This window comes from Onychomys torridus, chromosome 10 (assembly GCF_903995425.1).
Source record: "Onychomys torridus chromosome 10, mOncTor1.1, whole genome shotgun sequence".
NCBI lineage: Eukaryota > Metazoa > Chordata > Mammalia > Rodentia > Cricetidae > Onychomys > Onychomys torridus.
In genome coordinates, this window is record NC_050452.1 from 80,163,428 (window position 1) to 80,176,977 (window position 13,550).

Here is a 13,550-nt window from a genome sequence, read left to right on the forward strand (position 1 = left end):
TAAATTGCTTTTGGTAGGATGGTCATTTATGCTATGGTAATCATAGTGATCCATGAGCATGGAAGATCTTTCTATTTTCTGATATTTTCTCTAATTTCTTTTTTCAAAGACTTGAAGTTCTTGTCATATGAGTCTTTTACTTGTTTGGTTAGGGTTATTGCAAGATGTTTTATATTGTTTGTGGCTATTGTGAAGGTTGTTGTTTCCATGATTTTTTTTCTTAGCCGTTTTATCATTGGTATGTAAGAGGGTGACTATCTTGTATCCAGCCACTTCAATAATGGTGTTTATCAGGTGTAGGAATTCCCTGGTGAAATTTTTTAGGTCACTTATGTGTACTGTAATGTCATCTTCAGATAACAATGCTTTGATTTCTTCCTTTCCAATTGGTATCCCCTTTATCTTCTTTTGTTGTCTTATCGCTCTAACTAGGACTTCAATTTCTATATTGAATAGACATGGAGAGTGTGGACAGCCTTGTCTTGTTTCTGATTTTAGTGGAATCACACTGAGTTTCTTACCATTTACTTTGATGTTGGCTGTTGGCTTGCTGTAAATTGCCTTAATTATATTTAGGTATGTTCCTTGTATTCCTGATTTCTCCAATATGTTTTTCATGCAGGGGAGTTGGATTTTTGTCAAAGGCTTTTTCAGAATCTAATGAGATGATCATGTTCTTTTTTTCTATCAATTTGTTTATATGGTGGAGTACATTGATAGATTCCCATATGTTGAATCCTCCCTGTATCTCTGGGATGAAGCCCATTTGACCATGGTGGATAACTTGATATGTTCTTGGAATTTGTCTGCCAATATTTTATTGAGTATTTTGGCATCAATGTTCTATTTTTGTATTTTTGAAAAAAATTATAAAACCAAAGCCAAGTTGCTCCATTTGTAGACAATAAACAGATGGACTTCATGAGATGAGGATATTGGTGATGTGATTATGACAGTGGTTGATGTTTATCTAGGATGTTGTATGTATCTCGTATCTCATTGAACACTTGATAGATCTCATTTCATTTCTTACCTATCTTCTAAGAACAAGCACAGTGTCTCTCAATGTTATCAGTGGAGACAATCCCCCCAGAGGTTAAATCACGTAGCCAAAATCTCAGTGCCTGTAAGTGGTAAGTGAAAAGCAGACAGAAAATCTGACCTGAAGCTTCATTCTTTCAGTTACTGAAAAGTTTCCTTCCAAGTGTGGTTGCTTATGTCAACACTTCTGACAATGATCTGAGGAGAGTTTGTTTTCATAGTTTTGAAAATCACATTGATTGTCGGCCAATGATTTCAAAGGATAAGTTAGGTTTAACAAATCAAATAAAATGTCGTACTAATTAAACTGGTGTTTTTAAAGCCGTTTAGTTCCCATTCTCTGTGATCAATTGAACACTAGTCCCTGGGAGATAGTAGCAGACCTACCTATGGATTTTTAAATGGTTGCTAATTTTTAAATATAAAGAAGCAAGAAATTACTTGGATAGGGGTTGAGGTCATTGAATTTCATGTAAAATTCTGAATTGCCTCAACTTTTTGAGTCTTAGGGAAGAAAATTGCACTTCCTTACCTTGGTGGTGTGGCAGCCTAGTTGATGCTATGAACTTCTACCTAGCAGTGGGTTCCCAATTATCTAAGCAATCAAGCAGCATTGCTTTTTCTGTTTCTCATGGCCTTAGAAGTTGCCTATCTAAGCAAGTTAAGGGACTTGTATTGTCCTGTTTGTAATATGCCAAGGATTGTTCCTTTATATTTTGATTCTAGAAGCCCATCAGTTTTTGTAATTATTGGTTTTATTTGTCAGATAATCTTTAAAGGCAACTTCAAAATGAGTCTGCCATTCCCGAGTCATTATTCTCCTCTTGTAGTGAGTTATAGTCTTAATTTAGACAGCCTACAGTTCTTACAAGGATAGATGACCCACAGTAATACTTTCTTCTTACAACTCTTTTCTTGGCTGTTTCCCATCTATTTTAGCAACACGAGAGCATTCTGGCAGGAGAAGATAGGTCATTAAGTCAACAAATATTTATGGAACCTGCTAAGAGAGGACAGGAATCCCACACCAGCCCATCTTGTTCCTTGCCAATAATTCTGATGAAAGACTTGGAGAGAGGCATTACTGCAGCCATTGAGACCAGGCGTACAGCCTACATGGAAGTGAAATTTATTTGAATTAATTATTGTGGCATCTAAGGACTGAATTGCCTGGCTTAATTATCTGCCCAAGCAAATTAATTTGATAATTAAAGTTCTCTCCTTTATAAAATATAGCATGAATATCAAATAGTACAGCACAGTTAGCTTGAACTCTTGATATTCCTTATAATTCTTCGGTATTATTCAAATCCCATGAGCCAAAACCAATTACGAAAAGAACCTTGACAAGCACTAAGATTCAGGATATCAACTGGAGAGCACCACTAAGTGGTTTCAATGGAGTTAGAATTAGCTATAATAAGAAATTATTAAACTGCATGTCTAATCTGTGGAATGTAGAACCAAAAAAAAAAAAGTTCTTTTTTATTTTTTCTTTGCTAGAATGTAGTTCTGACCTAGCAAACACCTTTGTTTCTCTTGTCCGGCAGTTGTAATGGTTCCCGGAATGATGTCAATTCTCCTATCAGGTTTGGTGAATTGAGTGGATAACATATTGACCCAAGCTATTTGGGAGCAGGAGGAAGAAAGACTGATATTGCTTCCCCATTTTTCTTCCTTCAAAAATGTAGATGTTTTTGCTTATGATTTTTTTTTATTAGAGAAAATTTCATTTGAAGAGGAAAAATAAAAGAGGGTTTCCAGGGCAAAGCAACTGTAGGAAGCTTGCTCGGTGCTCTGTTTTCTCTAACCCGGCTTTGTGTAGGTATAGACAGGTGCAGGAATGGGAGGTTCAGCAGCAGAGAACCATGGAGTAACTTAGCCAAAGTTATACAGTCAACAACAAATGCAACCCAGATGGAGAACTAGGTAGCTTGACCCGACAGCCAGGGCATCATGGCTCTGCTAATTTTCTCTTCCCTCATGGCAACAGCTGTGCAGTGTTTTCAAGACACACTGATTGTTGGGCTCCTGGTAAGGGAGAAATGGCTACATTTTTCATAGAACAGAATGAATATTGTTAGTATTTACATAACAGTTAGCCTGTGCTATCTATTGTTTTAAGTTCCCTACATGTATTAGCATTTAATTCTCATGGTAAGTGCATGAAATATATGTGTTTCTCCCCACCATCCATGATGGCAAACTGCTCAATGTGAGTAAGTGGCAGGTTTGGTTTCAGGCTGGATCTTTTAACCACTCTGAGATAGTCAGATTCCTAAGTAGCTTAACTGAATGTTGAATGATTTCTGGTTATTTTTTTCCTCTATGGAACTAAGATAGATTTTGGTGATCTGTGTTTTTCTTAATTTCTACTTGATAGAGGGTAGACTAGAGGTGTTCCAAGGAGAGAAGTTGCTGTCATCCATCCCAATGTGGACCACATTTGGGGAACTGGCGATTTTGTACAACTGTACACGGACTGCCTCTGTGAAAGGTAAGCAGAGAAAAGCTGCTTGGAATCACCACTGCATCGAAGGTTGTTTCCTAAGCCAAGCTTATGGCACTTTGCTCCACATACTCTGGTTCATAAAAACACAATTGCAGTAAAAAGATTTGTATGTGAGCTTTGAGATGAATAATTTAAGTTAAGAAGAACTTTCCCTACCCTGGGTATTGACTCTTAGTCTGACTGCACATTCACACCTTTGTGCATACAACACTTTTAACTTCCAATCACCTGCTCATGAACTCTTTAGTGTTTGGATCAGCTATAGGCTGACCAGCGTGACTTAGAAACACACCCTGTGCGTGTGGGGTATAACTGGAAATTGCAAATCATTTAAGCATCATCCTACCCAAAACACAATCAGAAAAAGAAATGTTCTGCTACCCTCTTCCAAATCCTGGTAGATTTCAAAGCTGAAGTGGTATAAAATTACCCACTCTTTCATTATTTCCTTTCACTTGCATGTTTAAATAATACATTTCCAAAATAAATATATAGTCACTGGCTGACATTTTGGAGTGTTTCCTTCTGATGCTAAACACCATTGTATTATTTTCTCAAGCTATTACCAATGTTAAAACTTGGGCACTCGACAGAGAGGTTTTCCAGAACATTATGAGGAGAACGGCCCAAGCCAGGGATGAGGAGTACAGAAACTTCCTCAGAAGGTAAGAAGAACCATGTGGGGAAGGGCAGCCATTGTGTGGACAGGGTGATTTTTGCCAGAGTAATAATGATTTCCCTAACAGTTTTCCCCAATTCAAGCAGTTTCTATATTATTAAAGCAAGGAGCAAAAGAATTCTCCTGTAGTAAATGGCAGCAGATACCCAAAATTATATTTGCTTCCTATTAGCTTATGTGCTGAGTTATTTTGATCTGAGAGAGTACAGCAAAAGGCTAATTCTTCTAATATTACTTTTAGTTATTATTATATTTTATTTATGTGTGTGTGTGTGTGTGTGTGTGTGTGTGTGTGTGTGTGTGTGTTTATGTGTATGTGCAGATGTGGGCACACACACACTGACAAGGTATGCCACATCACACGTGTGGAAGTCAGAGGACAGCTTCCAAGAGTTGGATCTTTCCTTCTATCATGTACTTCCATGGGATCAAACTAAGGTGACCAGGCCTGGCTCAAGCCTCTTTATACCCTGAGCCATCTCATCAGGCCCATCAGAATATTAAGGATACTGTATATGGATTCAAGGACAGATCACTTTGTAAAATGTTATGTACCTTGGCATCATGACTGAGTCCCTTTATATGGAACCAAATGTCTGTATAACTTTAAAAGTGAGCTGGAAGAGATAACTCTTTTTGAGAATGTATTTTCTTCATGTACACTAGTTTTATATTATCTGTGAGAGTTTTGGTAGCCTCTGAATTTGGAACACATCATGTGATAAAATGCACTTAGGATAAGTGGTAACAATAATTATGAATCATGTGACTTATAAAAGTAAATTTTAAGTTTTTCCCAAGTATAGTCTAGTAATTTGATCTTCCATAGCCAGCCTGAAAAGCCAATTCTATTAGGTCTGCCCATGCTTTAGTGTTTAGTAGGGGCTCAGAAGTACCACAGGAGCACACACATAATCAGCAGAACATAGTCAGGATGCAGGTTCTTCTAGAGCACCTCTCTGCCACACCCTCCTAGAGAAACAGTGACTCCTGACAAAGAGTTGCAGTAGTGACAAGCAGGTGTCTTATCCAGGTATCGGGTACCTTAGCTGACATGTGGTTGGATCTACCTAAATACAGGTGATCTTAAAATTCTACAGCTGAATGTCGCAGGTCAGCATTTGAAGTAAATAAGGCCCACTTACACATGAGGTTAAAAAAAGGGGGTACATGAATAAACCAGTGGCTTCAGGATGTAGATGATTATCTGAGACAAAACCTGAATCACTGCAGAGCAACAACCCCCTTGGAGCTCAGCATGCTTTGCCTGAGTTGAAGGAGGCCAAAGAACCTACTAGTAGATATTCCTTTTCTCCATCTTTCTTTTTGTTATTTCATTCACTCATTCATTCATTCAACAAATATTTGTTTCTAGACGTCAAAGATGGTGGATTCAGTGGTGAACAAGATAAACCTGACCTCCGTCCTCACAGAGGAGAGATGAACTAGATTTCTCCTGATCCAATCCCAAGGGTGACAGGCTTTCTATTCATAGATCCCAGTTTGGACCAGAAGGAAAACTTTGATAAGCATGTGGAAACTGAGTTCTAGTTGCCTTTGCTGTCTCAACTGGGAGGTGCCACTCTAGAGAATGCGGTTTTCTTTGTCTCATCATATATAATAACCTCTTTTTTTATATTTACAGTTTTTAAATATGGCATGTAAAATGCAGGGTTTGTAGTATATATATGTAAATCACAAAACCTCATAATGCTAACAACTCCATTACTAGGAATGTATTCACAGGGAATGAGATCCGTATGTTAGAGGAGATAGAGGAGACATCTGTGCCTCCATGTTCTTTGCACCACCATCCAGAATAGCCAGGAAATGGATACCATCTCATTGACCATCAGCCCATGAATGGATGAGGAAAATGTAGTTCATGTATAATGGAACAATATTTAAACATAAAACGATTAAAGCTCGTCATTTGGGATTACGTGACTCAAAGTGGAGCCTGTGGTGTTAATGAAGCAGGCTAGGCATAGACAGACAAATATGGCACAGTCTCACTCGTGTGTAGACTCTGGGAAGGTTCACTGTGTAGAGCTTGACAGCAGAATGGTGCTTCCCAGATGCCTAAAACAGTAAGGGGGAAGAGGGATGAAAAACTGTTGGCCAGTGGGTTCTAAATTAGAGGTGAACAGGAGTAAGAAGTTGTGATATTGCACCAAAAGTGATTATGCATAAAAACAATGTAACATATATTCTTAAGAGCTTAGGGGAAGAATTCTGAATGTTTTTATCCTTAAGAAAATGATAAACTTTTGGAGAAATATGTGTTTACTCACATTTAAACATTGCATAGAAACATGGGAAAGTACCCTATAAAGACATCCAATTTTATATATGCACTTCAGTTAAAATAAATTTAAATGAGCATATAATATTAAAAAGTATCCTTGAAGTTAGGGGTTGCCCCAAAGTGCCTGTGGGCTCTGACATCATCACAGATGTCTGCCCCTCCTCCTTTCAGGTATTGGCTGCTTTTGGAAGTTTAGTGGTTAATTAGCCCCTTGGTATTCTTTGTAATTTTGCTTATGGCTTGATTTAACCCATTTTGAACTCGGTAAGAATGGTGTTACTTTTGCAGCCCATTAATTCTTTACCTGTCACTATGCATTCATCTGTTCTCCAGCTGGGGCTCATTTTGGTGGTTTGAAATTCAACACACCAGTGCAGACATGCTTACAGCTGTCTACTAGCCTCATGCTGCCTGCTTCGTGTGTGGAAGAGTCTGCCCAGAGCTCCCTGCCTTCACAAGATCTAGTCAGACGTTTTGGGAATAGCATAATTTTTCCTGTAAGCATGTCAAATGATAGATGGTAAAAAGAGAAATAGTTCATTTATAGAAATTATATCGATAGCCTAAAAAATGTGTAAAATAGAAAGAAATTGCTTTAATAAAACAGTTTAGTCATATTTGGTTCGTTAATCATACTGAGGGAAATTTCTGATTTTTTAAAATAATGGTTTTCAGTATTATATTTGACTCTCAGAACAAATGTTCCTGTTACCTACTTCTGGAAACACTGATTTAAAAAGACAGAACAGTAAGATTAATAATCAAAGGGTATGCCACTGGTAGTTTCCATGTCCCCATAGGTTCAGTCTTTACTTAATTGCAAGGATTTGGATGAAATTCTAACCCTTCACCTTGAGTCTCTACTCACCCAGACTCTAAGCGACAAAGGGAAGTGGAGAAAACACTTTTCCAAATGTGAGTCACTTAGAAAACCAACCAAGATGTGCATGGGTTTCCTCTCCAGTAGACAGGATGTGACTGTCCCCTTTGGAAGATCTTGGTACCTTCATTTTTACACCTATGACAAATGCCGGGAATAGTATAGTACATATGAATAATTTCCAGTTGTCAAGAAATTCTATTATTTATGTGTTTTCAGTATTTAAATGCTTTGGAAAAACTGAAGTGCATTGCATTATAATAGTAAGTGAATGTAAAAATTTAGTGTCTGTATGAAATAATGGTTTTTTTTCCCAAGACATAATTAAGTAAAAGCTGCGTGTGGTGTTACATGCCTTTAATCATAGTGCTTACAAGGCTGAGGCAGGAGGAACGTGAGTTCAGGAGTAGCCTGGACTGCATAGTGAGACTATATCTCAAAAAAATTCTTAATTAAAAAAAGATAATTAATTTAAGATTTCTTTTTAATTTTGAAGTGTTTCCTTGCTGAAGAACTTACCTGAAGATAAACTAACCAAGATCATTGACTGTTTGGAAGTGGTAAGAAATTTTAAAGTAAAAAAATAAATATCATTAGAAGATTTTAGAATCTAGTCATACTGTTAGTACTGTAAATGAAAAAAGAGGAAAAGATTGTAAAATGCTAAACTACAGAGACCAGGAGCTGTTTTAGATTGTGAGAAACCTTAGGCCAACCCACACTGAATTAAGGGACCAGCAAGGGTTAGATAGCCTTGGAACTTGCAAAAAGGAATTGGATTTGCATGTGTAAAGTGAAATTTGATTTACATATTTTAATCTTTTTAGTACATTTTATACAACTAATCTGCCTTACTCAAGAGGCATTTGATTTTCTCCAATTAACATCACAATCCCTTGCAGAGTTTTCATAATATAAAGGAATCAGTGAGGCATAATTAGGAAACAGGGTACAAAAAGGGCAAGCTGGGGCTGTGGGGGAGGTGTCTGCAGCCAGGCCATGCAGCATGCTATACCATGCTATATTCAGCATTCTGGGCCATGAAAACACCTTTGAAGAGATTGCACTCTCACCTATTTCAATATCTAGAGGCAAATGGCAGATTGGAAAGGGTTCAAAAGCTCATTCCTGGCATCCACAGATGGCTGGTTTCAGTCTAAGACTTGTCAATCCTTACTGCTTTATAAGTGCCCCTTGGTTTTTAATGATACCAGTTTATGAAAACCTCTTCAGATTTCAGAGATTATAATTCAAAGCAAATGGTCCCTCTCCCTTTCTTGGGGGTCCATTTCATTGAAACCAAAACGACTTTTCTGAAATTAAGAAGAGGTAGAGACTGATGGCAATATCATAGCTGGATGTGACGCATGTACAGAGCTGCTTTTAGTAGGAACAAAGTAAAAAGCTCTGCCGGTCTGTTTGCTGACAGACCCATGCCCCTGTCAATCATAACAAACAATGCAAACTCCTATTTGCAGAGACGGAAGCGGTGACCATTTTTCCAAAACCTAAGTGACATCAGTAATGTTTAAACATGTAGTCATGGAACATCCAATAGTTTATCAAGGACAAGCGATGGGGACACCATGCCTTGCCTCCTGTCCCCTGGGGTTTCAGATATGAAGTTAGCTTCAACAAGCCTGTGTAGTCTGTATCCCTTTGGGATTTTCTCACTGTAACATAAACCAATCACAGATGTTACAAATTAATAATTCATCCCAGTTTCTTAGGGTGTTTTTCTTTTCAGGCCAGAAAGGCACTATAATATACACATTTTTTTTGTTGTTGTTAACCAAAGAAATCTGTTTTTAATATGCTACTAATAAAAGGCATTCATGAGAGGGGAATCCCATGCTGATAGCAAATATTAGAACTTTATGTCATTAAAAATATATGGTCAGTTAGACATATTTATAGTGGCCATAAGCAACAGCTACAGGATACATAGAAGGCTGTCTAGAATTATTAATTAGCACACAATTCAAGTTTGCAAGCTTCATCTTTTAAAACACTTTGGGAAAGCATGGTCGCATCTCAGCATCTGCAGACAGCAGCACTATTTATAAAGGGCTCTTTATTCTACCTGACAAACAAATGCGTCTCTGTAATGTGTGAAAATTCTCGGATGCGGAAGTGATTAGCAACAGAGTAATGGGATCTGTTTAGTTCTAAGAAAAGCACATAATTTACCAGCAAAGCTCCACTCCTGACTCATCCACAGGGTCCTGACCACAGGCAGCCTCCAGAGCAGGGGGGTATGACAGAGCACCTACTGAGTTCTCAGAGCATTTGTCCTGAGACCCACAGTCTTTGAGAAAACAGAAAGTGTCTGAAATTCTGCTTAGAGCTTGGTGGGGAAGCTTTTTTCTTTTGTGTATGGGGAGAAAGGTAGAGAGAAGGGTTCATCCTGTAGAGAGAGAGAGTCATCCTGTGTCCTCCCCCACCCCCCACGCCCCACCCCTCCACACACACCAAGCGGTGGATCCTGTCAGGTTCCAAAGAAACTCAGGACAAACCACGAACTATGCTGCCTATTAGCATACCAAAGCACACTGGCCAGTGGGCTCACTCAGTATCTGTGGCTCTCTCTGCTCTTCTCACCCAGCTCCCTACACTAAAACTCTGTAGCCCAGCTTCTCATTCCTATATAACCATGTCATTTCAGCAGCTGGCTCTCTTGGTCCTTATTCTCTTTCCTTTCTCTCTTTCTCCTCTGCTCTTGGCTCCTGGTCCTGTCTCTTGCCTCTCTCTCTTCTCTTCCTCTAACTCTCCCTGTGCCCCACCCCCCATGGGCCTGCTCAGTCTGCTGGATGTGTTTGGTGTGCTTCTTTCTCTCCCTGCTCTGGACTCTTCCAGATACCTCCCGCTGTACTCTCCCTCACATCTACAATAAATAAAACCCTCCTCAACCTCAACCATGAGCAATCTTGCCCTCCTTTTTCATTCAGATCCTATGTGTTTAAGACACAGACTGTTGAATTCCTACACCAAATATTTGGCTCTGGTAGTTCAGTTTTCCACCAGCTCTCTTGAGCACAAGTCTCCCAGAGAATCCTATTTGCAAGGCAGTCATCTTCTGGAAGCCTCTGCTCATGCTCTGCCTGGAGCATGAGTGGGGGATAACAGCACACAGTCACTGCTAGGCTTTAGGACTCAGTGAATGACAGCCATACAGCAGGATGTAGGTTTGAAGTGGTAGCAACAGCAGATGATGAAAATTCTAATGTGGCTCCTATCCCTGGGCGATTGTGAAGCAGTCAGGTGACAGAAGAGTGTCTGCTTCCATGCAGGCAACAGTGAAAATGTGTGTTAATTTGCACTCTCCTGAGTTAACACAGAGATTAAGCAGCAACTTGTCTGGTTGGGGCAGAGCTCTGGAACCTGACCCAGTGGCTCTCAGCACTGCTTCCCTTCTGTGTATCCACCTCTGCACCTTCCACAGAGCTCCAGTTGTGGCAGCGCTGTGCAAGGTACACTCGTGTGAATGTCTTTATCCTTCTTCTAGTCCAGGGTGCCATCGGAAAGGCAGATTCCTGGGTACTGTCCCATGCTCACTGAATCAGAAACTGGTAGAGAATCCCAGTGCCACAGTTCTAAAATTCCACCAGTGGGATCCTTAAGCTCATTACAGTTTGAGAAGCGCTGGGAGTGGGGGGGGGGGTGGTGAAAAGGGATTGAAAGGCTGTTTTGTGGAGTGTGCCATGTTCTGCCTCTTCATTCCAGAGATTGCCATTTTAAATCATGTTTTTCAAAACCTGGTCTCTCTATGCATGTTATATGTAGTTCAGGTGAGTGTGTGGGTATGTGTGCATGTGTGTGTGTATGTGTGTATGCATGTGTAAAGGGACAGCGGACAACTGTGGGTGTCATCTCTCAGGCACCATGCCCCTTTTCTTTTGAACACGGTCTCATGTTGGCCTGAACTTACTTGATTAGACTAAGCTGGCGGGCCAGTGAGCCACCAGAATCCACTTGTCTTTTCCTCCCTAGTGCTGGAGCTACAAACACATGCTCTCATAGCCAGCTTTCAAAATGTGGATGCTGGGGCTCAAACTCAGGGACTCCTGCCTGTAAGAAAGTCACTTTGCTGCCTGCCTTATCTCCTCAGCTCTGTGAACAGGTTTTTAAACAATAAGCTGGGATTCATGGTCACAGAGTGAGTTAAACATGTGTGCTTATGTGTATGTGTTACATCTTGTCAGTCATCAATGCTTTTTTGCAATGAAAATTTGTAGCACAATTTCTAGATTGTGTGGACGTCTGGGATTATCTTTGCTTTTACTCTGGAGTTTCTTCCCTGTTCTTATGTTTTCTGTACAGGAACTCGATTTATTGCCTTTTTGCTTCATCAGCACAAAAGGGGTATCTTATTAACATTGAGAAATAATGTCTTTAGGGGCTGCTGTCAATTTGCGCTGTTTTCTTCTGATCTTTCCTTACTCTCTTTTGAAATTGATTTCCTTATTTTTATTTTTTATTTTTCACATATGCTGTATCTTTCTCCAGACTTCTAGACATCTTCCTTTAAAATTTCCTTTTTCAGGCCATGGGTAGTAGATCATTACTAGTTCATGAAACCAATTTAGTGAAACGGTTCTGCAACATCAAAGTAGAAGTGCAGGCATGGTTTTAGACTGTTTCAATCTTATGTAAGTATCTATGTGTGTGTACCTTTATGGGTATATCAAGTATACACGTAAATTAAGCCATCTCTCTGCAGGATGGAGCCCATGGCATCTTGGTCTTCTAAGGGACCCCTTTACGATGTAACCACAGGACAGTCACCACACTGTTTGCACTCCTCTTTTGGGTTGCGGTGGCTGCCCTGGCCTGACTGCCTGCATACCCCAGTTGGCAAATACTGGGCAGTCTAGCATCATAGCCAGTACTCACCACTATATATTTTTGGTCCTACCTGTTTCCACAGCCTTTCCTCATCTCTGAGTTGACACACTGGGAGGTGTTATTTGCTTTCCTTCCATGGTTTTGGGTGACAAAGAAGCATCCCTGGGATGTGTCCACTGGGGAAGCTGACCTTTAAGAAATCATAAGGCTCTTTTTCAATGTCTCCTTTCAAGCTTGTCCCCTTTGAACTTAGCTGGTTGGCAGGAATTGAAGCCACACCTCTGCACATGTAAGGGGTTTTGTAATAGTTGAAGAACAGTCTGATAGACCTTCAGAAACTTCTTGTGACGTTTCTGCTCCATGTAGGTGATGGAGACTGAGATTGGAGTGGGGATAAGAGATGTGGAGAACAGATCCTCAGACATCGGTGATCTGATAGGACACTTTACTGAGAGTCTGGTGTCTTAGGTACAGAGGGAAGACATCTTGAGTTGTAAGGTTGTGGTCATCCTTAAGGGTCACAGTTATTGCCACTGTAAAACAGAATTTCTCTATAGTGAAGACTTCTGAAAAATAGGAAATGAGAAAAAAGTGAAGAACTGGGCTAAGGGAAGTGAATGTAAAATCTTGTTATTTGTGTAAAATAGAATTCATCTCTTGTTTACAGAGCAGTCCAAAGGGTATGTTCTCAGACTTTCAAGAATAGAAATGGATGGCTACTTGGCTATTTCCATTTATCAAGTGGTTTTCAAGGTCCTTCTAGGCCGTCTAATTAAAGATATGCACATGAAAAGTTTTGTGGGCCTGGCTCAGAAGTGGGACTCATTGCCTTTGCCTGGTTTTTTACAACATAAACTAACTATATGGCTTAAATTAACGGCAGAAGTATCATGTCTTTGGGTAGCCACATATGCCTGTGGAAGACTCTGAGAGCCAGTTTACAGTCTGTTCACAGGAATTAACAGTCACCAGGTGCCTGGTGTGTACCAAAAGTTGAACCACGCATTTTATGAACACTTCTGCTGCATCCTCAGACATTGATTAGGTACAGTTGATGTATACCGTCTTACTTTGTTGAAGAGGAAATTGAGGTTCAGAGATGTGACAGTGAAACATATACCACTGTCCTTTCCCTTCATGCATCAATTGTTAAAAAAAAAAAACATTTACTATGTTATGTTTAAGGTATTCCCAGTAGTTCAGAAAACATTGTCTTATGGGGATATGCAGAATTGTACCCCCAAATGCCCATCCCCAACCCCTGGCTGGCTAGATGAACTGAATG

At 39.7% G+C, this 13,550-nt stretch overlaps 1 protein-coding gene across 1 annotated transcript in view; it reads left to right on the plus strand.

The window, feature by feature from the left end:
- The window catches only part of Prkg2 (protein kinase cGMP-dependent 2), a 104,231-nt gene that overhangs the window by 34,735 nt on the left and 55,946 nt on the right, over nucleotides 1–13,550 (plus strand). The window contains exons 4-6 of the mRNA XM_036201717.1: nucleotides 3,425–3,538; nucleotides 4,113–4,218; nucleotides 7,917–7,980. Coding sequence (XP_036057610.1) covers nucleotides 3,425–3,538; nucleotides 4,113–4,218; nucleotides 7,917–7,980 — 284 coding nt within the window. The remainder of the gene's footprint in view (nucleotides 1–3,424; nucleotides 3,539–4,112; nucleotides 4,219–7,916; nucleotides 7,981–13,550) is intronic.